Raw genomic sequence first — 25,467 nt, 5'->3', positions numbered from 1 at the left:
AGATTAGTTTGTTCTAGGCGAGTGATTCCCTACTTCTTGAGTATATATGACGTACTAATATATAATTGATATGTTTATGAAGTAATTCTGTAATTTTATCTTTATATGTACTCTGACTATAATATTCACTCTTATTAATTCACTCAACTTTAATTTGAGTTTAGACACCATGAACACTTAGTATTTATTTACTCTTTGACTCTAAAATCAACATGGTATATGTACATGTCTAGTTTTTTCTTCTCTATCACATACTTACGCACCATCCAAATTTTAAGATAAGTTTTGAAACTTAATTGCATTTTCCAATAACTTTAGAATTCAATTGCACTTTCACGCCAAGTTTTAAGGTTTTTAGTGCATATTATTTCTTAATAAAATTAACATAAGAAGAGGGGAGTTTTAATTTCTCATTGATGAAAATAGGTTTTCAGAAGTTGAGAGATATTACATCGAATTAAATCTTGAGCCATGGGAATTCAATAATTAAAAAGATATTTTATTAAAACGGAACTCAGGGCATTCGTACTTTATAAGCAATTTAATAAAAAAGGTCGTTGCTCTCATAATATACTTAATTGATATTTTGAAACATGTTTAATAAATGCCTGGCGCATTCCTCGATAAGGCCTTAATTAGAATTCAAAACTTGAGCAAATTTGTTCGTGGTTTTAACTTTCGCTTGGTTTTGATAGGAAAAGAAACCATTTGAAATGATGCCCCGTAGACCCTCAGGCGTTCCAGTATTCCTCTTCCTCCTGATGTGCAAGATATTTCCCCGAATTTACCCTTCGTCACCGGAAGATCCGACACCGAAGGAAGCTGATATCGCCTGGAAGTTAATATTGATGTCGGGTGCTATTCCTGCCGTGATAACATATTTCTGGCGGATGCCGATGCCTGAAATTGCAAGCTACGTCGTAGCTTGCTTTTTTAATAGATTGTTTAAATTGATTAATTCGTGTCATTTCCAAGAATTTGAATTTTTGTTGAACATGCTAAAAAGGATTGGATGGTGTAATTTGCGATTATTTGCTAGTATTAGCTTTAATAGATTAGTCAAAATCGCATAGCGATCAGTCCCTCCCTAGATAAAAACACCAGTCTCGATTCATGTGACTTTCTATAATTTGCTAGTATTAGCTTTCATAGACTACTTTAAATTGCATCGTGATCAGTCCTTCCCTTGATTAAAACACTTTTCTCGCTTCATGTGACTTTCAATAATTTTCTGCAATCGTATGAGATAAACAGAGTCAATCATTAGGACGTATCTTTTGGATCTAATTAGGCACACCCCTTTGGTGGAGCAAACCCGAAACTCAATCAAAAACAGAAAGAAGGAAAGCAGAAGGGGGAAGGTCTGAGGAAGTCAGTGATTCCCGGGTCCGCAGCTGGGGAAGAAGCCGAAGGTGCGAAGAGAGCATGTTCTTCCTCCACCAAGGTCGCGACCTCCTTGCCTACTCTGCCGCATGGTTCCTCCTCGATATCATCTTCCACAGTAGCAACCTCTTCGAATCCAAGATCTACAACGAGTACCTCCACGGCGAAGATGCTGGCAAGGCAGTAACAGAATTTGAGGCCGCCATCAAGGTCGCTAGCTTTTAAGCCATCGTAGCATGCTACTCCACGATTCCTGGCTACTTCGCCGCAGTCTTCCTCATTGACCGCGTCGGGCAGGTCCAGACCCAAGCAATCGGGTTTGTCTTCATGGCTATCCTTTACTTCTGCATTAAAGTGCCATATGACAAATATTGGAAGGACCAAACTGGCATGCCGTTCATGTTCCTGTACGGCCTAAGCTTCTTCTTTGCCAACCGTGGGCCCAACACGACCACGTTCATCGTGCTAGCCAAGCTGTTCCTTGCACGATTCAGGACAACGTTCCATGGGATCGCCGGGGCTGCAGGGAAGGTTGGGGTGACGATCGGCGCCGTGGTGTTCTTGATTACCTCACAGACAAGGGGGATGGGAGTTACGTTGATCATATTGGTTGGGATTTGCTTGGTGGGGATGGCGGTGAGTCGGTGACCATTGTTCACGAGGGAAACTATGGGGAGATCGCTTGAGGAGAATGAGAATCAGTCAGTTCAAGGCAAGTGCTTTCCATGTTCTTGATTACATAGTTATTATAGGGTTTTTCTTGTAATTATATTTTTATCAATACCCCGACTTTTTTTTTTTTGTCGATCTTATTCTATTCCCACTCTAACTCTCACACTTAGATTTTTACCCCGCCTCTTTGTAGAGCGTGAGAGTCGAAATCCACTCTTGAAATGAAATCATCCCCACCCTAACTCCCTTAGAGAATATGGGGATTCGAACTCAGGTGGGAATTCGAACCTCCTACCTCCCATTTCCATGTTGGAAAGGTGGCCACTGGTGCAAACCCCGTCTTTAAAAACCTCTTTTGTGCGTACATATAATGCAACCTTAATTATGGTTTACTATAAATACTCAGTTGTTATTCTCTCTCTAAATCTAAAGATCAATATGGTATCCGAGTAGAAATAGGCATCAAATTCTTTGACATCTCCATTTTCTATCTCAATAATGTGTAATGCATCCCCATTTTTTCTTCTTCGCTGCCACCTCTTTACCCATCATCTAAATTTTGTCAAACTTTGAATTTTTAGATTAGGTTTCCTACTTACAGTATTTGTCTTTGATTATGAAAGCTTTCTAGTTACTGTCTTTAAGCTTTGTACTTTGTCTGTACACTTCTTGATCACCATTAAGAAGTTTATGAACGTAAAAGTCATCTGTTTTGACTCAAGGAATGAAGTTCCTTGCAATTTCCTTATTTGTTCTCAATTCACTGCACGCAATATTCTAGCACTTCTGGTTTGAGAAAGTTCTTGAGACTTCAAAGCATAAATCCATATGCTCTTGATTGGACTTTAATCATTGAAGCCATTGGGTTTCTGAATATCGCAACTTGACAAAAACACACACAACACCTATATGGTTACTTGTGTCAGACTAAATTCAAGTAAGATTTCGACAAAGGAAAAGGAAATGCATAATTGTAAATTGAAAAATGACACGAAAAGGGGGAGAATTCTAATTTCTGGTTAACGAAAATTAATTTTCAGATGTTGAGAGATGCCACTTGCATTGAATCAAATCTCGAAAACTTGGATTGCAAAAGTGGTGGAAATATAACAGTTTATATGGATTCCGTTAGGAAGTCATATCATGGCACTCGTATTTGGTAAGTAGCTCCATTGACACACACACAAACAAAAAAAAAAGGTAATTATCCTTACAATATACTCAATCAATATTTCAAAAATCGACTATATTCTCATTAAATAATAAACAAATACCCGGGACACTTCTCAATGAGGCCTCAATAAAAACCTTAAATGGTGCACAATTTTGTGTTGTTTTTTCTTTTACTTAGTTTGGATAGGATAAGATGCCATCTTATTAATGCCACATAGACCCTCAAGTTAAGATAGCATTTTATCTGGATTTGAATCAAAATAGAATAACAAATTACATTATCCAATGTTTGATGACGTCATCCAGACCGAATATATATGAATAAAATACTAGATAAAAATCTAGGATAGGAATGGAATAAACTCAAATTGGATAAAAAAATTGAAAATAACTTAGGGTGTGCATTATAACTATTTTGTTTCTGGTCAGATTTATTTTTATGTTCCCGAAAACGGGTTCAAGTAGCAATCCATTACCATAATTTCATTTTTCTATTTCTAGAACAAATTTTATGTCCAAAAATAGGTTTGAAATAGAAATGCAAAGTGAATTTTTTTACTTTTCTTATTTTTACAAATAGCAACTCTTCTAATCGCTTACCCTCATTACTAGCCAACTACTCACTTGCCGCCGCTTGCCTCCCGCCACCACCGCCACCCTAGAAGAAGAAATTTTTTGTCTTTGTAACGAATTTCTATATGGAGGGCAGAAATTTTATGTCATTATCAAACGAGTATTTTTGTTTAGAAACTTGTTCAAGCAATAAAATTTGAAAAATCTATATTAAAAACAAAATAGCTATTGTTTGCGCCCTTAACAAACTCTACTATCTTTCAACAATAAAGTGACGAATTGCTTTGCTGGCCATTACACGAGATCCAGCACCGCAATAGCCAATCGTCGTCACTTGCGACCACTGTGTAATCGTCAGATCATCATTGCCGGCTAGCTGATTGTGTTCTGACGACTTAGGGTAAAATGTAGTCTGAAGATGATCATCGCGCAGGGTTTGCACATATCATTGTCGACCCCAAACTTCCTTGCGTGGCTCCCAAGCTGGCTGTTCACCTGCTGGTCAGCAAAGAACGGCCAGCACACCATCACCTTCCTATCGACCACAATCTCGACCATCAAGTACCACCAATGCGGGTCAAGAATGTCACAACGGCGTCCTGGTGCAAACCTTCTCTTGCGAGCCCACTCTACGATACACCCCCTCTCCGACGTCGCCTCCCTCAGCTCCTCCGAGACGATGCCGCCGCCTTCTTTCGCATGGAGTTGGGCCACATGACCCACAAGAAGCACCCCTTGCTGTTCACGAAGCTCTACCAGAACTTTGTGAAGTCATGCCTGCTGAGGGTCGTGATGCTCCTGAAGGTCAGGAAAATGACCGACTTTGCAGGTTTTTTGTCGAGCCACGAGATGCAACTACGGTCGATCTTCTAGGTTGGTTGTCGAGAAGTGGGTTTAAATTTGGGAAATGGCAGGGTCCTCTGATTGATCGAAACTATTGAGGATGAGGGCTCAGGCGATTTGGAGGGTCTGAATCGTCACATATTCAAAGCCGGTCAAGTTGGCAACTTGGCAGAAATGACGGATTATTTTCTAAGATCTAATACTATTTTCCAAGGACAGGACATTTTCATTGATTTTCAATTCCATCCTAAATTATATCAAATAGGAGTTTTTATAATCCGAATGATATTTGATGATTATAATCTGATTTTATCCTATCCTATTCAATCTAAATTCCCAAACACAGAATCGAGCTTTCCTGAGTTTGTCTTCATTCTAAGTGTCCCTCTTCCCCATTTTGGGCCCCACGAGTTCTTCACTACGATGTAATACAAGCCCTTAGATGAACCGTGTCCAATGGCTGCCACCCCATGATCCAACTCCCTACCGCGATGTCCATTAAAAACTCCCTACCGAGTATGAAGAAATTAATAATCTCCATGTTTATAGCATAGGCATCGCAACTGTCAAATTCAACTATAATATACAAATAAACCAAGTTTGATCGAGAAATTTTCTTTGCTTTCACCAAGCCTATACTATATATGATAATTATCCAATCAATCATAAACATATTATACAGTTGCCACTTCAGTCTTACACTTTCTAATACCGTCAATGTAGTCCTAAACTTTTGTGGAAATTTTTAATATAGTCCTTACGATTAATTACTACTAGAAATTGTTGACGCGGTGTTCAATCATTACCAGCCATTGTACATAACATGCTAAAGTGGACAACTTATGGATCATCACATTAGTGATTTCTGGTGGCAACTAATTGGAATGGCTACATTAGAATGTCGCGCAAAGATTTAAAACTACATTGAAAAATTAAAAAAATTAGAATTAAATTGGTATTTGTATAGTAAGTTTATAATTGAATTGAAAATTTTGCCTCCACAAACCGAACATATTGTGTGTCCGTGAACATTCAATGAGACGGGTTGTGCGGACCATGAGCACATCACTTCAGCATTGACTATATAGGTTTGTAGCTCATTAACATCTGTTTTTTTTTTCAAAAAGAACCTAAGGAGGACGAGCCACTTCGATGGCGACCGTCTATATTTTAAACCATTCAATACAATAGATTTCATTTGATGAAGTGGCTGCAATATACCCACCTCAGAAAGGACCCTGAACTAATGATGAACCCTGGTTTTGAGGAATACCATGACCAAATTAAGGGTGTCTAATCGGTTAAATGATGTAAGCTACAGACTAACCCCTCTGCTTCGATGGCCACGCTGAGTGCCTGCTTTGCGAGAGCCTTTAGGAGGCTCTCTTCGTTGTTCCCAGGCACATCATGGTAACCATCGATTGTCGCTACCGCCTTTTAATCTTGTGGATGGAGACGAAGATGAATTAATGTCTTCGATTATTCCCAACTGTCGCTCCATTCAACTTATACATGTTTGTGTGTTTGCAAGTATATATCTTGGTCATCTCACAGGTACCCTTCTCCATGATATAAGGGTAGTCCTCTTCCTTGTATGTTCCACCAATTAAGACGATGCATAGTCAGTAAGACCGCCGTTACACCCGTTGTCGTTTGGTTTGTCAGTCAAACAGCTCTTGCTCAGATGACGCTGTCCAGTTTCCGGTCACTATTTAGTTTATGCTCTCTACCGCCGCTACAATGGAAAATGCCCAGCAACTACCGACGATGTGCTCAGATTTCGTCTAAAATTTCGTAGAGACATGTCAGTCTAAGCATAAGAAAGTATCGAGTGAGTCATAATTTATGCTTCATTTGGAAATTTTTAACACGAGGATGTATCTTGAGTTTTGAAGTAAATCCCAATCTCGAGGAGCAATTGCATTCATCGATTAAAAGTAGGCCTCGCACATGAACCATGGTTCTTGACATGAGCGACGGCTCCTTTCTTTCTCTAATCCACAGACTTGGGTGAATCCACGACATCCTCGCGAATAAATTCATTGCGGGAATCTTCCTTCTTGAGTGACTCGATCTTGCATCCTGGACACACCCCCATGAACTCTTCCTGGGCCCAATTGGCAAAATTTATTCAAATCAATCCAAGAGTTGGTCACCTTCTTTTAAGTGTTTTCGATGTGCTTCGAGTTCTCCTTGAACGCCTCGAATCTCCACATCTTTTCCTCAGAGAGATCGAGGAGCTTATCAATGGATTTCAAATCATCCTCAGAGTAGCTCACGATAGAGATATCGCTGGCTGAGACCAAGATTGCAAAAAAAGAGAGAAACGAAGGGAGGAGCGCAAAGAGTGCAGGAGCAGCCATTGTTTCTCTATTTCCCAGAGTAGAGAAGGGAGGATCGAGTGGGTTAAACGGGATGAGGTGTAAACATAATGCGTTTTTCACGTCAAACGGAGTCTTTAAGATTAGTTCTTTTAACAGGCTTTGGATCTACTCATCATCGTATCTAATTGTGGCCTGCCAACTAACGAATGACCAATTTCAAAGAATATATTCACCTAGGACTCCCCTGTTTTGCGAGGGGTAGAGAGACCATCAAGGAATTATTTGCAGGGAGCCACAACTTCCAGTTGAGTAAGAATCATTCAACTTAACCTACCGGAAAAAGCAAACAACAAAAAACGAAAAGTTCAGCTTTCATACACGACCACACTAAAACTAATGCAGCACGCACATCATGGCACATACGATAAAGGTACTCTGCTATCTTCGCCTTGGCCACTCAGATACGCTGACTGAAGACGTCGTAACAAAAACATCAAGCAACAAGAAAAGATTAAGAACTCAGAAATGGATACCTACACGATTTTTGGAATGTCTCTGCAATTTATGGTGATCACAAGCCATCTGAATTATTAAGTGTCATATTACACAGAAATGTGAAGCGAAGTTTGCCACAACATCAAAAGTCTGCATGATGGCCCGGACTGCCTGCAGTGAAAAGATGCCAAGCCATCACCCAGAAGCAAAGCATACATCCATCTTCCAAAGATCAACCATGGAATGCAGACTCCATCCACCTTCATCCATTATAAAGAACAGGATTATGTAATGACTAAACATTCAGGTGTTTTGACCAAAAAAAAGAAAAAAACCATGCAGGTGTAATCGCGCAAGTCATACAACAGCAAAGGACAATAGCAGCGCTGTGTAGCAGAGAGATGCCATTCTTTTATAAAATACAGCAACGTGGACAAGAACCAATACAATGAGCACTAAAGGCATGGCTACTGCAATAACAAACGTATAAGGGTATATCACGATTAACTGCAGAAATTCATCAATCTGCAAAAGGATGAAAGTAAACCATCTTTAGAAATGCAATAACACTTCCACAAATTTCATTGTCCCAGAAAAGTTAGGGTAAATGATATACATCCCCATTAGGTGCAAGTTATACGTGAGACAGTGATATTGATTCAAAAAGAGCAGTTAGAGTATCTTGTGAATGTTTACATGAGAATGTAATTCAAACATAACCAGCCTACTAAAAACTAGACAACCAAAGAAAGCAACATTTTTTATGACATACTCACGATGCATGATTTTCCCACAATTAAGGCTACATAATATGAACTAATGCTACATGATAAACTTTTTGAGAAGCAAGTACACACAAATTATTATAGGTTGCCACACAGATCAGGGCTAAACGATGTCTCTACTTGACATTCTTTTTTAAGGTAAAAGGATCAATTAGGGCAGCAATGGGGTGCAAATCATATAACTAAAGAACACAAAAACACTAAAGCCATATATAAAACAGCTCCAAAGACCAAAAGGAAACTCAAATACAGGACAAATCATCAACTATGTAACCCAAGGCATTTACATCCTAAGAGTTGATAATGACCAACACATTGTCAATCTGAAGATATCGTTCAATATCAAACGTATAGATGAGAAACCAGACTCTACAGTAGTCCTACATTCATAAAATGGTAGGCTTCAACCGAAATAACGCGATCCACTTTGGAGTTCATTTCTTCCATCAAACAACAAGGATGTGTGGACTGAAGAAAGACCCCAAAAAATCCCCATGTCAATTACCCGAGCCAGATTACACTAGCCTCTAAACTGTATCACACACTTCCACTGGGATGTGAGAAGCTGTCCACATATTTCATGAGTAAAACAGGGAAAAGCTCAAATTTCTGAGCCCCAATCACCTAAGAGGAAAACCATCGACTCAAAGCAAATAAAAGCCACCAATTTCATGCAATCTACAGCCTCACAGTCCTCCCTCACTTTCATTCATCAATCAAAAACCATTTACTGCCACGTCTGAAATAGAGTACCGATGCTATAACGCCGTAGCCATCATGCCGAATGCTGAAAACCTCAATCAAACACTCATCGGATTATCTTCTTATTTAGAAAATAGAAAGCATCTAAGCGTATCCTACGCTCCTCAGTCCCCCGAATGGGAGGACTCAAAAGAAACTGCCAACCGCGACAGGCTCCGTCCTCCAAAATCTGGGATTTCACGAATCGATAACAACCAACGGGTCCACAGTCAGACACGCTGAAAAAACATCCGCATCACCGATCGGATGCCAGAGGTTCGATTCGGAGCTCGGTTCGAGAAGGAATCAAAACGCGCGAAATCGAGGCGGGAGTCGAGAGCGCGAACCTGCGAAGAGAGAAGGGGGGGATTTATTTGGTGGATTTGCTTTCCTTGTTGGAGGAGGAAGCGTAGTCGGGAGGCGAGTAGATGACGGCGGCCGCCATGGCGCCGGGAAGCACCACGTACTTGGCCAGCGCCGCGAGCTTCGCGACCAGCGGCTCTCCTCTCGTGAACAACGCCATCTCCTTCTTCTTCCTCTTCTTCTTCTTCCTTCTTCTTCTTCAAGATCGATGAAATTGACTCGATGGACTGCCGGCGCTAAAACGCAGAGGGATTTGAGGTTCGATCGGGAAAACGACCGTACGACGACGGTGCGTCGTCGTTTCTGGCTCCTGCGCCTTCGCCTGTCGCCACGTCTCGCAAGCAGCTTGCGGGCTTATATTGGGCTTTGAAAGGGCCGGGCTCATCAGGGTGCGATCCAGTTTCGAGCGTCGGCTTCTAATTTTTCTTTCTTGATAATCTGCGGTTCATGCATTTTGACTTTTGTCCAATCCAAAATACTCTTGACATTCACTCATATGTATTTTGATATACGATTTCAAGATTTAAATACTTAAGGGTACATTTTTTTTTATCAAAAACTACAAGATGAATGGAAAATATTTTCTATCAAAATTATTTTCAACAAAAACAGGTAGTTTTCATTTAATGGTGTCTCATAGGTGGTTGTCGACCTCTCAAAATAGGTCAACAACACATTTTTTAACCCATATTTTGTGGGTTTGGTTGTTATATGATGTTGTTATATTTGATAAAAGGGTCATAAAATGGATTTAGAATTGTAAAGTCCAAAATAATATAGATGTTAAATGGATTTATAAATTACATAAATTCAATCCACTTTTATGACTCTCTTTTCATTCTCTCACACCCTCACTCGATCTTACCCTCAATCATTCCATACTCTCACATCAATTTAGGTATGAGTTTTTCTAAATTGGGTTAAATATGGGAGTACTTTATTAATACAAGTTAAGTCTGATCGGATATATGTTTGGTCAAAATAGGTCACCAAATTTGTATTCCATAGAAATGGATCAAAACAATAATAGGTCAATGTTGATGGACCATTTCAACTCAATCAACTCATTTAACAAGTCTAATTGTGATGGGGAAGACATGTTAATTGTTCTCATGGGACAGTAGCTTGGCCTAAGCAATTGTTTATAAAAAACATAAGTCTTCAATTGTTAGTGGTGGCTAGGGGTGTCAAAATGGGTCATAGATCCATTTTTGGACTCATATTTTATTTAAATGGGTTACATATGGGTCAGAAATTTTTAAAAACTCAACTAAAACTAAATCATGGGTTGAAATGACCCATTTCGATCCATTTAAGCTATTAAGTGGCCCACTTAATAAAGTGTAAGGGAGTCCTCATCCTCGTCACTGGCCTAAAGCTTCCGCGATGCAAGCAATCGACCACTCACTTTCGCTACTCACCTTTGCGCCGCCTTTGTCACATTTCTCTTCTCCTCACTTAGGTCTAATTTACGTCCCGAACATGACGTTAAAAGGCTATAGAGGCCGAGAACGGGGCCTCGATAAAATATCCGCCCACAGGGCTCTTCGCCACAAACCAAACCTTGAAAGAGGGAGGTTAAGGATCCCACCTGATTCCCGAACGCCTTCCCGGATGAAATACTTTGGCGTGGTACTGGGAAATGAAAGGGGCTTCCCCAAAAAGGGGGAGGTATTTAAGTAAGTCATTTCCATCTCTATCTTCGTTTTTTTCCTCATCTCAATCTCCATCGTCTCTCTGTCCTCAATGCAGATCCCTCTCGCCTCCTGCTTTAGAGCCGCGCCTCCAGGACCCCCATTTGAGGCGGACCGAAATGCTTGATTAAGGAACGAGCTAGATTCATGGTTGTCGAAGCCTCAAACAGGTTTACTAGTAAGTCGGGGTGTTCCTTCGAGTCCGAGTTCGGAGCCTTCCATTTTTTATCGATGAGTCGTTCTCTTCTCATTTCATCAGTAAAGATAGGAAGACCGCTTCTGATTGTCAACATTGTCTCTACCGTCGCTCCTTCAAGATCCCGTTTGTCGGGTTCTTCCTTACCGCAATTAGCGAGCCCAGTGTGATTTCTTGTTCCGGTTGCAGATTTCGCCTCTGCATTAAGATTTCACATTTTTATCTCATCTGGGTTTTTGCCTGTTGCTGAATGGGTGTTCAGAGGAGTGTTCTAAATTGGCGTATAGTGAGAGATTTTAAGCTTTGAGTTGAAATTTGAAGCTAGTTTGAGAAAAAAACATGTTGTGACATATAATTTGCTATATCCTTTGAATGGAATTGAAGATGGAAAATGATGGATGCTTATACTGGTGACATGTAATAGTGGAAGTTGGAAATTTACTTCCATCTCAATTACCGCCTTTTTCAAGTTTGAGATTCGGCCTTCTATCGTATAACATAGTTTCGGGAGTGTAAATCTAAGCATGTTTTATAAATATATATTTAATTGGTTGAATTCTTTATAAATATTTCAATTTATAGGTTTTTTTTTTTTTACATTATTTTTTTATAATTTTTAATTTTTAAAATTTTCTTTTTTAACTTAATTTGAGTTTTTTTATCCAATTAGCATAAATCAAAAAAGTGGGCATGGGTTTTCCTAAAATATTAATGGGTTTTAGCAAAATACAGATCGGGTTTAGTGTGAGTCATTAAATTTACTTTATATGAATATATATTAAAACGGGTTAGATTGGTTAAATATAGGTCGGGTCATTTTCGACCCAACTCAAATCTAACTAGATTCACCCATTTGATGGGTCAAGTGGTGGCAACAGTGATGACTATACAATTGTGGTGGGGGGCTACTGCACGGTCGAGATTGGCTGTCGTTTTGGCAGCAAGGGGGAGGCACACTTAATAGGGCCGTGACTTCTCATCCAATGATGCCTTTTGCGTAGCTATTGGTTTTACGTTACTTCCATGATCCTCAACTCGTGTTCCATCATCCACGAGGGGCATTTGAGTTGTATGACCTGGAGCTCAACCAATTACTGCAGGAGGCCTGTACAACCGCATGGAAAGAGAGTTACGAGTTTGGTGGCCTGGTGGAGCTACGAAGCTGGTGTCGGCCCTTAGACCCTCGATATCTGAATACTAAATAGTTATAACTCAAATTTAACGTTGCGTTTACTAAAACAAGACTCCTATAATAATGGGCAATTGCTAATGTCGGTTGTTGCCTTTTTCCTAATTCTTTTTCTTATAATACAAACATCGATTTGCATATCCTAATGAATAGGAAAAGTATCGAAGAAATTATAAATTTATTGCATTTATGTCAATTCTAACTTGAACTTTTTAATTATACTAGTTGAATCATAAACTTTTTAACAACTTATCAATGTGGTCCATCTAGTTAATTCTTACTGGAAATCGCAAACATGGATGTTAGCCATCTCACGTGGTATGACGAGCGTTGATGCAAACAAATTTACAATTTTTTAATATTACTATCTGAATTTTTTTAGCATCTTCTTTGTTTGTTCATTTTTTTTTAACAACTCTAGGCCAATAAAGGCTCCAAATGTAGGTGAGGACCACAATGCCCTTTCCTAAATTTAGGCGAGGGTGTCACAGTCTTATCCTTGATTTTGGCAAGAGCCCCACACCCTCATGTATTGTTGGCGAGGGGATGAAGGCCCTTGCTCATGGTCGATTGGGAGGGCCCTTTCCCAAACCCTGCTGGTCCACAATTGGGGAAAAAAAAACAGTAGAAAAGAAAAAATTATTAAAATTTGGAACAAATTTAAAAAAAGTTATCAACTTCATTGCCGGACTTGTCACTTAAAATAGTCAACATCCATGTTAGTAATTTTCATTTAAAATTGGTCGAATTGATTATATTGGCAAATATTCAAAAAGCTTAGGATTCAATTGGAATATTTGAAATGTTAAATACTCAATGACACAAATATAATAAGTTTACAACTTTTCTTTTTTTGGGTACTTTACCGCCGAAAAAATCAACGTCTTTATAGCGTGCATGTCAAACACCATAGAAACTGAGGGAAATGTTTTTCCGAGGATTGCTCCTCCATCACACGATTCACACCGTACCTGATCGAATCGTTCATCACGCTCTTGATAATTTCAATCAAAACTTGGTCGCCCAACTTCTGTACTACATGCCTCCCACCGAACTCCAGATCTCAGGCGACGACAACACCACTGTACGAGCCTAACATGAGAAGGCCGTCAATTAAGGAAAAGAGCAGCGCCTCCATTTTCCCTTCTCCCCACATGCTCGATCCCCAAACGGTCGCTCAAGACGATGAATCGGTCGACGCGTGCATGATGGTTTTTGCCTTCATACCTGTGCAGGTTTGATTTTGGACCGGGCAACACGGCGATGAATATGTCTTTCGACGTCTCATGATGATCAGGCTCGATTTTCCATCCAGGTCGCATATTTGAACGTTCTTATTACGTCGTTTCGATGGTACATCGTGTTTGCGATACATTGATTGGTCGCCTAGGTTTTTTTATTAAATGCTGAAGCAACGCCACGGCATAGGACGTGTGAAACATGTCCAGATGTCCGATTTTGTATTTGGTTTTTAGACATATAGTGGTGGACATCGTTGCCGCAGAGAGTGGTCCTAGTCTATTCCGTATGCGTGCTATTTAATGGCGTTCTTCGTTTGACCTCCAAAATTGGGCCTCTTATCGCAAGGAACAAGATTGATTTGGACAGCATAGAGTAATAGAACAACTGTTTTGTAAGAACTAATTGTCTCTCCAACCGCATTCTTGCTTAGACACTATGTGGCTTTATCTTTTTCTTTATTAATATCACGGCGCATGCTTCGCTACCGAATAAGCTAATTGGATATAAAGGAAAATGAATTATTCAAAAAAAAAAAAAAAAACATAGAATTGGGGTTAATGCCAATGGAGTATCGACACGCATGACCTGAAAGGTCAGTATAGTTGATCAAGGCGTAAGGGATTTGCAGCTCGGATGCCAGAGATCGCCCGCTTAGATCCTAATAACTGCATGGCAAGGGCCAGAGGTCTAGGCTTTACCAGTTCTGTTCATAAGCCTTAAGTGGCGTTCCATTAGCAATCCGCAATTAATCTGGCCTCTGTGCTCGTGTCCTAAGATTACGATAAAGAAAACAAAAATCATCGACATGATCACATGAATATAGTTAATCAGATACCTAAGTGTGGTATTTCATATCATATTTTTAAAAGGCATTGATTGGGCACATGAAATAATCATCTCGGACATCGTCTCTATCCTCCACCAACGTGACCGCATCTGATTCAGTGTTGGGTTTTTTTTCCTTGGGCACCCCCACTTGACTGGATTCGCAGCTCCACATGAATCTGCAATGTCCCAAGAAATAAAAATTGGGGACAGCATCACCTCACATGTAAATTTAAAAACTCGATAGCTAATGGTCTTTGCTCTCCTTTGCCCTCAGATCTGGTCCCCCCGGGGACCTTCTCCTTCTTCTCCAAAGGACCTTTGACGGGTAGCTTTTCGAATTGGCAATAATGAAATTGGATTTTGCCATACCAACGAAAGCTGCTTTGATTTTAGTACTTTCTTGCTCTGCCCATTTTTTCCCTTTCTTTATTGTTCTTAACCTGGTAAAGCCCCCAAAAGAGATGGGAGTTCCTTTTGGATCAGGCAAGGAGTGGTTGCTTCCTTCCAAATCGCCTCGTGAAGGGGCAGATTGCAGAGGCGTTTTGCTGTTTCTGTCCGTGGTCCACAGGCATCGATGGGGTAACTACAACCGGTGAAAACAATCTGACTTCATTGTTTTGTGTAATTTGAAGTCGCCAAAGAAAAGTAAGAGGTTGACCGCGGAACAAATAACTAATTGCATACTTTTGATAAAGATTTTACTGGGTCTATTTCTTCTTGATCTTTTCAAGGGGTGCCTCCAAACATATCTTAGGATGGTGGCTAAATGTGGATGATATCAACGTTTATAATTTATCATTCGACAAAGCGAACGGCTTTCAAGAAATGATATGAAAAGGATCGCAATTCATTATTTAAAAGGATAAATGAGAAGAAAATGAATTTCCATAGTAAAGCAAATCAAAGCAATAAGGCCAAATCCAAAAAAAAAATGAGAATCGAAATGATTAAACACACACTTATTTAGTAAAAACCAACTTGTTAAATGAAAAAAAAAAATTTGACGACCGAACAATGAATGTCACATCATCATTAATGATGAGGATATCCGGGTCGAAACGGGTTGAAAAAAAGAATTGCTCCTTTGAATTTTGAGCAAATAGCATGGATGGAGATCGGCCGTCCCTCCAGATTGAAAAGACAAACCGTGGAAGAAGAAGGCCACACTCCATTCCTCATTGGTGCATTGCGCCGAGACTCTTGTGTTTTAGTGGACCCTGTGTTTGTCTCCTTGTGATGACCTCAAAAGCTCTCCGAAACGAGCGGGTCCGGGGGGACCCTAGAGGCCGACAGCTGGCCCTCGACCATTGGCCAGATCGCGAGGGGTCGGCTCCTACTCGTAGCTTTGCAGAAAACGAAGTGGAAAGACCAGGTCGGAGGCGACGAGGGTCCTGTCCAGATTTCATTTTCGTGGTAGATTTGGGCGGGGCGGGGGCGGGGGTAGCTGTCAAAGATGTTAGTTAAAATCGCAAAGTACAAAAGGCTTGACTCGCTTCATCCAATTAAAACAAGTTTCGAAGAACCACGTCACTAACCTTTCGTCTTCTTGATTGATTGGACTGTTTGGAAGTTCTTGGGCTCCCACTCTCTCTTTCTCTCTCCATAACGTGCACCGCTGAAACCATTATTATAGTTTTTTTCCGTTCACTTAGCCACCACCACATCTTTCATCAACTTCTGCAACAGTATTTCAAATTTGATCCTCCCTCTTTGATGAATTCCTGAATTTCTTGTGGTTGTTTTGCTCCTGGGTCGTCCAGAATCAGTCCCAAAATTCATCATTTTCCTGTGTTTGGCTTGAAAAAAGGATAGATGGCCTGGTTTCAAGAGAGGTAACTGAGCTGGCGAGCGAGTTCGGTTTGACTGTGAGTCAGTGTGTGGGGTTTGCAGCGGCCTAGTTGAAGGGTGGTTGGGCGGGCAAAGGTTGGATCTTTCGGTTTCTCCCCCCGAGCACTTATAATTTTCTCAATCTGGCAAGAAATAATTATTAAATCTCGCTCTCAAATCTCAATTTCGGAACTCTTCTCTCCGTCCATCACTACAATACCAAAATAGTCCACCGCCAGTTCATCACGTACTGAGAGAGAGCGCGAGAGATACATTCATGGAATAAATATACAAGGCAAGATCACAGAGAGCATGGAGCTGTCATTTAACCGTCACTAGTTGCTCTCTTCAAATCTGACCAAACCCTTATCTTGCTCTGCTTTGCCATGTATGAGCAGTAGCACATTCATCCTGGTTCATTCTCTTTCCGGGTCTTCCAAGAACTGACCATTGGGCTCTCAATACAGAGGTAAATACTCTTTCTTTTGTGCTTGTGTTGATTGGTTTTCCTTGGTTTCTTCATTCGTCTATCAAAGGATGTTTATCAATTGATGGGTTCTGGCAGACTATGCATTTACTTGTTTTTTGAAATGACAAAACTAGCGGTTCACTAAGAACAAGGAGGAAGATTCCAACGTATAAGTGAATATGATGTATTGATGGGTGTTGTTAGATCTGTGTCCTGATGTAATTTGTCTCGTCTCATTTCTCTTGTTTTCTGATTGGGGAATGCAGTAAAGCCTGATTGGAGATTTGGGATTTGGTTCATAAGTGATCAAGATGAAAGGAGCTGTCTGGGTGGCCATTGCTGCCACAATAGGGAACTTTTTGCAAGGATGGGATAATGCCACCATTGCAGGTAAATTTTACCGGAAAAAAATGCACTGGATTGTTTGTTTTGCCTCTTCATTTATGTCATGATTTATGATTGAGCGAGTGCGCTGATTCATATTCCTTTGTATCTTGAAGGGGCCATCATCTACATAAAGGAGGACCTCGACTTGGGAACAACAGTTGAAGGTCTTGTGGTGGCAATGTCACTCATTGGCGCCACGGTCATTACAACCTGCTCGGGAGCCATATCAGATTGGGTCGGTCGACGTCCAATGCTGATTCTATCATCACTTCTTTACTTTATCAGTGGTTTGGTAATGCTGTGGTCACCCAATGTGTATGTCCTATGCATAGCTCGGCTATTAGATGGATTTGGGATTGGTTTGGCAGTTACCCTTGTTCCAATTTATATATCCGAGACCGCACCATCAGAGATAAGGGGTCTGCTGAATACCCTTCCACAGTTCACCGGTTCTGGTGGAATGTTTTTGTCATATTGCATGATATTTGGGATGTCATTGTTGGCGTCGCCGAGCTGGAGATTGATGCTTGGGGTTCTATCTATTCCCTCGATCCTTTATTTTGTACTCACAGTTTTTTACTTGCCTGAGTCGCCAAGATGGCTTGTGAGCAAAGGGAAGATGCTTGAGGCAAAACAGGTTCTCCAAAAGCTGCGTGGGATTGAGGATGTCTCAGGTTTGTCCTTGAACTCTTCCTTTTCAGTACTAAGTATGCCTTTTCCATTTCATGTTCCATTGCTTCTCCATGGTACTTCAGCCAACAGAAGGCTGCAAATGGACTGCTAATTGGTACGATGAAGACTTAGATATATAATAGACAGAGTGAACATTACAGTGCATTTTCTCAATTAATCTTTTGCTAGGCAATGGACTAAAGAAATTCTTACAAATATTCACCATGTCACCTTATGTGAAACATATGTTTAGATGCCTGCTAGTGCTCCATCAAGTTGACGATACTCTTGGAGAGGAAAAGAGGGTTTGGCTGTCTATAATGAGTTTGTAGTGTGCCTGTAATGTATTTATACACCAAGCTTGGAATCCACATTGGCTTTGTGTAAACTAAGCAGGAAAACATAAATCTATTATCTTGTTACTAATGCTTGATGCTTTTGTTCGCGTATGTCATGAAACTTGGGCAGCACGAAAAGCAGACAATTTATTCTGGTTTTGTGTACTATCTGGCTGTTCATTGTTAGAAACAAAGTGTCGGTTTAAGTTGCTTTGCTTCTTCAGAAAATGGTAATTGCTGGTACCAACCAGTAAAGAGACGGGCATTCCTTTGGTGGGAGATGGTTGGGTTATGCAAAGAAGTTGTACATCTTTAAGTCACTAGCAGAAGATTCCAGTGAAGCTAGATTGGGAAATGCAACAGTGCAAATGTCCTTGGCATTTTGCTTTTGTCAGTTTTTATGTCAAGCATCTCTTGCTTTTGAAGTTTCTCATGGACTGTTCACTAAAGGATCTGAAGTCTTGTGGCAACTTTGGTGTAACCAGGCTGCTTCCACAGCCTTATTTTCAACTGCTTTTTATGTGGGTCCTGAATGTGTTTTTAGTTCACGAAAGTTTTTATGCATAATCTTCTGATTCACTGCAAATTTTATGGTTCCATAGGAGCAGTGTATCCAAAAAAATGAGTAATTGAAGTTACTAATTGGAGCATATGTCGGAGGCTTTTCAATTAACCTGATTAAATTAACCTGTTTCAATTAATCTGATTGAAAGGAGCAGTATATCCAAAAAAATGGTTCTTTAGCTCAACTTTTTTCCTTACAACATTGTCTCGAGTTTTCCTTTGATTTTACATGCATTAACTTTGCCATTTAGAATACTCCATTTTGAACAACTATGGTCCTAGGGACTGTATGATTTATCATCCATTACCTTGGTTATCGTATCTGTACATTGCATTTTACCTTTTGTTGTTTATTTGTGAATCATCAAGGCAGCAAATTAATGAATATTACCATCTATAACAATTGCCGTGCACTTTGAACTTTCATGACTTCTGTGACCGAGTTTGGGCTTCATAGGATCTCCTTGTTTAGTAAACTAGCCATAGAGAAAAGCTAATTTTTCTTGCTCCTGCTGAAAATCATCCCGTCTGCAGGTGAGATGGCTTTGCTAGTTGAAGGGCTTGGAATTGGGGGTGAAACATCCATTGAAGAGTATATAATAGGGCCAGCTGATGAATTTGAAGATGGCCATGACCCAGATTCTGACAAAGACAGGATCAAACTATATGGACCTGAGCAAGGCCTGTCCTGGGTCGCCAAGCCCGTTCCTGGACAGAGTTCTCTTGCCTTAGTCTCCCGTCATGGAAGCATGGCAAACCAAAACGTGCCCCTCATGGACCCACTTGTGACTCTATTTGGCAGCGTCCATGAAAAGCTCCCAGAGACAGGAAGCATGAGAAGCATGCTCTTTCCCAATTTTGGTAGCATGTTCAGTACTGCAGACCCTCATGGCAAAGAGGAAAGGTGGGACGAAGAGAGTCTGCAAAGAGAAGGCGAGGGTTATGTGTCTGAGGCTGCAGGAGGAGATTCTGATGACAACTTACATAGTCCACTAATCTCTAGGCAGGCAACAAGCATGGACAAGGACGCGGCCCATGGAAGTGCTCTAAACATGAGACGCCACAGCAGCCTCATGCAAGGAGCTGGAGAGCAAGGTGGAGCTACAGGCATTGGTGGGGGTTGGCAGTTGGCATGGAAATGGTCAGAGAGAGAAGGAGAGGATGGGAAGAAGGAAGGGGGATTCAAGAGAATTTATTTGCACGAGGAAGATGTGTCAGGATTGAGACGTGGGTCCATTGTTTCGCTTCCTGGGGCCGATGTTCCCCCAGTTGGGGAGTATGTTCAGGCTGCTGCCTTGGTTAGTCAGCCTGCTCTCTATTCAAAGGAGCTCCAGGATCAGCACCCGGTCGGGCCGGCCATGGTTCATCCTTCTCAAACCGCATCAAAGGGGCCAATCTGGGCTGCTCTTTCTGAACCAGGAGTTAAACGTGCATTGTTTGTCGGAATTGGAATTCAAATGCTTCAGCAGGTACTCATGCTGCTAAATTTTTTTTCATGGCATTTATTCTTCTAGTCTTGGCAAATCCTGGAATAACCTTGTAATGTCAGTGTGGAGTCTTCATGGATTTCCCTTATTATCTGATTACTTTCTCTCACGAGATTACAATACTCTGCATGTGGAACTGTCTTTGAAACAAGTTTTTGTCGTAAGTTGTTGCAGTCTATTTAAGGTTATGGGCAGTGATAGTTGGATTTGAGGTGCGTAAAATAGAGAATGAAATGCAGGAACGGGAAAAGTATCGTGAACCTACCTAAATACCAAAGGCTTTTCTCATACATGTCTTTATCTTTGCACTTTTCAAGCCAGAATGAAAAGAAACATTCAAAAGTTTGCCTCTCATAAACCATTCAATCTGCTTTCTCTGATTTGACTGTGTCGTGCCTGTCTCGAGTTCTCAGAAACTGGAAAAGCATTGAGTCATTATATCTGATAGTATTTTAGAATTTAGATGGTTAGAAAGGTGGAATACATTCCCCTACAAAATGACGCTTGTGTTATTTCTTGCCTCAATACCTTTCGCCAGTTAATTCTTGAACTCCCAGCACTAAGTCATTGATTGCAACTCTTACAAAGTGGCAGATCTCTCCATGGTTTTATTGGGGCATATATATTCATCTTAAGTTTATATCCAAATTCCCATGCCATGCACTTTTCTATGAAATATCCTCACTCTATTTGGTTGATGAAACACGTAGTTCTCGGGCATAAATGGGGTCCTTTATTACACTCCTCAAATTCTTGAAGATGCTGGAGTCGAAGTTCTTCTTTCGAGCATGGGCCTCAGTTCAAACTCTGCTTCGTTCCTTATCAGTGCGTTCACAACTTTGCTGATGCTTCCTTGTATAGGCGTTGGCATGAGGCTTATGGATACATCTGGAAGAAGGTATGTCCTAGTTCTACTACTGCCCGGTTCTGTTTTCACTTCCACAGCTGGAACCTCTGTTTCTTCTCTTTATAAATCAAATTTCTTGTTTTAGATAATTAAACCACCTGTTTGGCTAGTTCACATATCAGTTTTTGTCGTATCATGAACCAAACCTTGTTGAGTGTATACAGTATACTATGGGCCAATCATCACGAAAAGTATTATACAATAGATTTTGGCAACTATATTTGCTTTCATTTGTATGGTTTTTTGGAGTTGCCATTGATGACCGGTTGTCAACTTAAGGCAAGAGTTATGGGATCGAAATTTTATTGATGGAAATGTAAGCATGGCCTGGTTTTGACTTATCTGTGATACATTGGGACATTTTTGCAGGACGCTGCTGCTCACTACAATTCCTGTGCTCATCGTGACACTGGTGGTTCTGGTCATCTTTGAAATGGTGACCATAAGTACAGTCGTTAATGCCATAATTTCAACTGCTTGTGTCATAATTTACTTTTGCTGCTTCGTGATGGCATACGGGCCTGTTCCCAACATCCTCTGCTCCGAGATCTTCCCCACGAGGGTCCGTGGCCTTTGCATCGCCATCTGCGCTCTCGTTTACTGGATATGCGACATCATCGTCACCTACACTCTACCAGTGATGCTCTCTGCCTTCGGCCTGGCGGGTATCTTTGGCATATATGCGGTTGTCTGCGTAATCTCATGGGTCTTCGTCTTCTTGAAGGTCCCTGAGACCAAAGGCATGCCCCTTGAAGTCATCACGGAGTTCTTCTCCGTCGGAGCAAGACAGGTTGCGGCTGCCAAGAACGAGTGACCGAATGTTTGTTTGGCACGGTCTGGTTAACATTCTCGAGAAGCTGATCGAGTTTGTGTTCGGAAATTTTTGCAGATTATCCTTGTATTCAAGTTCCTCACCATTCCTTCCAATTCAAAAACGATTATTTGGTTTTTTCTCCTGGTGATCTTGCTCAGAAAGAAGTGAAATTCCATCATTTGAGAGCACAAAATCAAAGAAGTATACTTCTAACCAATTTCCCTTTCTTATTTACTTCCAAAGAGAACAGTCATCCACATTCATTTAATTTGTTCAAGAACTGGATGACATTCTCCAAAATAATCTTAGAAGATACACTTTTTCAATTATGCGGCAGACTCAACAAGAGCGATTCAAAGATGTTCCGGTTCGTTGCTGCCTCGATAGCAAATACGATCGTATTTAGGTACTGATTTTTTTTCAAATGATAGAGATCATAAAAAGTCCATTTCCACCTTATTTCTTAGCCTTGGAAAATTAAATAGTAATCATAAACAGTTCATTTACACCTAATTTCTTGGCCTTGGAAAATGGGAAATTTCAAATAAGGGCCCAAAGTGTCATCATTTTCTCAAAATAGGATCTGAAGTGAAGTTTGTCTCAAATAAAAAATCCAAAGTGCCATCATTTTCTCAAAAGAGGACATGAAGTGAAGTTTGAATCAAAGAATGACCCAAAGTAGTCATTTAGTTTCAAAGAAGGATCTCACTAGTCGGCCGGTGAATAGATGCATTTTTTATGTATATTCTGGTGGCCTGATTTTGGTATTTTCATCTTCTTTTTTTGGTTGCCCTGTTCATCATCTTCTTCATCCCCTATTCACTTCTTCTTGCCCAATTCAAGAACACCAGACTTGGGGAAAGGCCAGCGAGCGAGGGCTCGATGGAGGTGGGGAGGTCGACGGAAGGGATAAAGAAAGCGATGTAGGCGTCCTAGTCGTAGTTCTAGCAGAAGACGAGGTTGTCGGTGGAGTAGTGGACGAAGGTGGGGGAGGTCGCCCCTCACGGCCATCAGTAAGGTCGCCCCTTGTCGTCCTTGGGTGAGGGCTCGCCCACCTCACCGGCCACTGATAAGGGCTGGCGAGGGCCTGCAAGCCCTTGCCCACAACCAGCAAGGGCTCGACGACCCTCGCCGGCCGTAGCCAAGGCCACCCTCCCCAAATCGGCTAGGGTGGCTTGCAAGCCTCGCCCACCGTCGGAAGGGCTTAGTGGCTCTGCCTACCGCCGGCGATGGGCATCCAACCCTCGCCGGCCCTCACCAACGGCCAATGCTCGCTTCCCTTCCTAAGTCCGATGTTCTTTAGAAAAAGACAAACATGGGACGAAGAAGATGATGAACAAAGTGCCACCATTGACCCAAAATAATAATAATAATAATAATAATAATAATAAAGAACAAGACAATCGAAAATTAAAAAAAAAATTGGACAAAAATACCCTAACCAAGCTACCTGAATATGCATCGAAGATGTATCTATTCACCGGCCGGCAAATGAAATCCTTCTTTGAGACTAAATAATCACTTTGGGTCCTTATTTGAGACAGACTCCACTCCATGTCCTCTTTTGAGAAAATGAAGGCACTTTGAGTCCTTATTTGAGACAAATTTCACTTTAGGTCATCTTTTTGAAAAATGATGACTTTGGCCCTTATTCAAATTTTCCCAAAGAAAATTGAGGATGCCTTTTGTGGTGGTAAACTTTTTCAGTATTCTATCTATAAGTCTTTAGAATTTTTTTAAACTGGATGACAAAACTCCAAACATGATTGGATAGTCAAATGGACAAAGCTATTGTTATAAATCGGAAATGTTGCTTTCCTTAAAGAAACAATAGGAGATAGGAGATTAGTTTCCTATGCCTATTTGTGATGCCCCAAGACTCGAGCCTAGGTCCGATGCCCCGATGCCTATTTGTGATGCCCTAGCACTCGAGCCTAGGTCCATAAAGGCCTTGTATGGGTCCATTGTTGCCAAGTCCCAAGTGTCTATGTCCCAATCCTTGGCACTCCGGTTGAGGTCCATTAAGGCTGGACTCGAGATTTTGTTAGCACATGAATAGTGTATGTCAATTTAGGAAAATCAAAGCAAATTTGTCATACTAAACAACGGAAAATATTTTCCAACTCAATTTCAGGTTTTAGCCAAGTATTAAATAATATTGTCATTTTTCCGAAAAATAACTTCATGAAAGTTTTTTTTTTCTAAATAGGTCACATTTTTCACAAAATAAAGGGACCTTTACTTTCCCTATCTTCCTCCGCAAACAAAGCTTCGCGGGAGTCATTGGGAAATTGCTGTTGCAAAACGTGTATCGTGTATATGTCCCCACCAATCTGCGCTGATCGATGAGTTTCATTTCGTGTGAACTACGAGCACTTGAAAAGATCCCTTGGCATGAACCGTTTCTTGCACGCACAAACGGCATCGCACGCGTCAAAATCGTACCACCGGCTCCGGTCGAGCGGGCCCGACACCACCCGAAGTCCAAAGGGTCGACATTTCCGCGCACATGCATTCGGCATACCCAAAAAGTACATAGAGGAAAAGCCATCCTCGAACGCTCGGGCCGAACTCGGGTTTGAGCCCCAACCCCGAAACCCCCCCGGACGGCTTCATCGTGCGAATAAACTAAACAGTGGGGCCATGGGGGCGCCGCCGGCTCAGTCACTAATGGTGTCATTAGCCCTTTCAAAAATGCTGAAGGAGCGTTACTAAAATACTCAAACCATGATCGAAAAGGCAAAGAACGGAACCTTACTACACGAGATGCCCATGGAGTCCAAATAAGTCAACATCTTGACTCTTTGAATGTATGGATATAAATTGAATACTTGGATGGCTCCTGAGAGGAAGGAATATGGTGTTTCCCCCCTAATTTAATGGTCTTAATTACGTGATTAGGAAGCTTATGAACGGTCCGAGAGCCACCTTTAATGGGGGACAGAGAGAGAGAGAGAGACGGCATATTCCTGGGATGAGCATTTCTTAATAATATCTTGAGATAATATTTTAGTAATTTATGCCATTTCCACTAAATTTCAAAGTTCGGTCAGTGGGTTATGTGGAACTTCTGCCGTCAGAGTATTGGCAAAAATATAATATAAAATAAAATAAAAAGAAAGAAAAGATTTATTTGTTGTTTAAATTATATCTCGACCAAACCCGTTTACCTTTCACGGCACCAGGCCAAGCCAACGACCATGTGCCGCCCTGCCGTGACATTTCCTTCTTTCTAGGCACGGAAGGTACACACAGGAGCGACTCCTCGCTTTCTTTCTGGTACCACCATTAGTTCTGGTCACGATACCGACGTCGATGCACGTGGCGAGAGAACCTGATTTCGATCCCTGAAAACGCGCTTCGGTCACTCTCCGTCGCCGTCCAAGAAGGGCCGCCCCATCATCGGTAAACAAAGGGATTAAGGCTCCTAGTCAGCGACGAAACTTTGTCCGTTGTAAATTGAGAATCACGTGATATCTAGGAAGGTTCCGGTAAATTTCG

At 41.1% G+C, this 25,467-nt stretch overlaps 1 protein-coding gene and 1 pseudogene across 2 annotated transcripts; one reads left to right on the top strand and one right to left on the bottom strand.

Moving 5' to 3' along the window:
• Positions 1-4,173: 4,173 nt before the first annotated feature.
• Positions 4,174-9,669, bottom strand: LOC104448952 (annotated as a pseudogene). The gene is made up of 6 exons (XR_726462.3): positions 9,337-9,669; positions 6,588-7,723; positions 6,185-6,402; positions 5,972-6,089; positions 5,093-5,207; positions 4,174-4,539 (listed from the first exon to the last, which is right to left on the bottom strand). The product of XR_726462.3 is annotated as a cysteine protease XCP2-like (transcript).
• A 6,379-nt stretch (positions 9,670-16,048) lies between these two features.
• On the top strand, positions 16,049-22,154 carry LOC104448951 (monosaccharide-sensing protein 2). Its single transcript, XM_010062912.3, has 6 exons — positions 16,049-16,797; positions 17,064-17,187; positions 17,298-17,858; positions 19,293-20,227; positions 20,956-21,143; positions 21,522-22,154. Exons 2-6 carry the CDS (start codon positions 17,109-17,111, stop codon positions 21,964-21,966), a joined length of 2,208 nt encoding a protein of 735 aa, XP_010061214.2. The 5' UTR covers positions 16,049-16,797; positions 17,064-17,108; the 3' UTR covers positions 21,967-22,154.
• The last annotated feature ends 3,313 nt before the right edge of the window (positions 22,155-25,467 follow it).

The sequence above is a fragment of the Eucalyptus grandis genome, chromosome 6 (assembly GCF_016545825.1).
Source record: "Eucalyptus grandis isolate ANBG69807.140 chromosome 6, ASM1654582v1, whole genome shotgun sequence".
Classification (NCBI taxonomy): domain Eukaryota; kingdom Viridiplantae; phylum Streptophyta; class Magnoliopsida; order Myrtales; family Myrtaceae; genus Eucalyptus; species Eucalyptus grandis.
The sequence above is the reverse complement of the archived record's forward strand: the minus strand, read 5'-3'. Positions and strand labels throughout refer to the sequence as shown.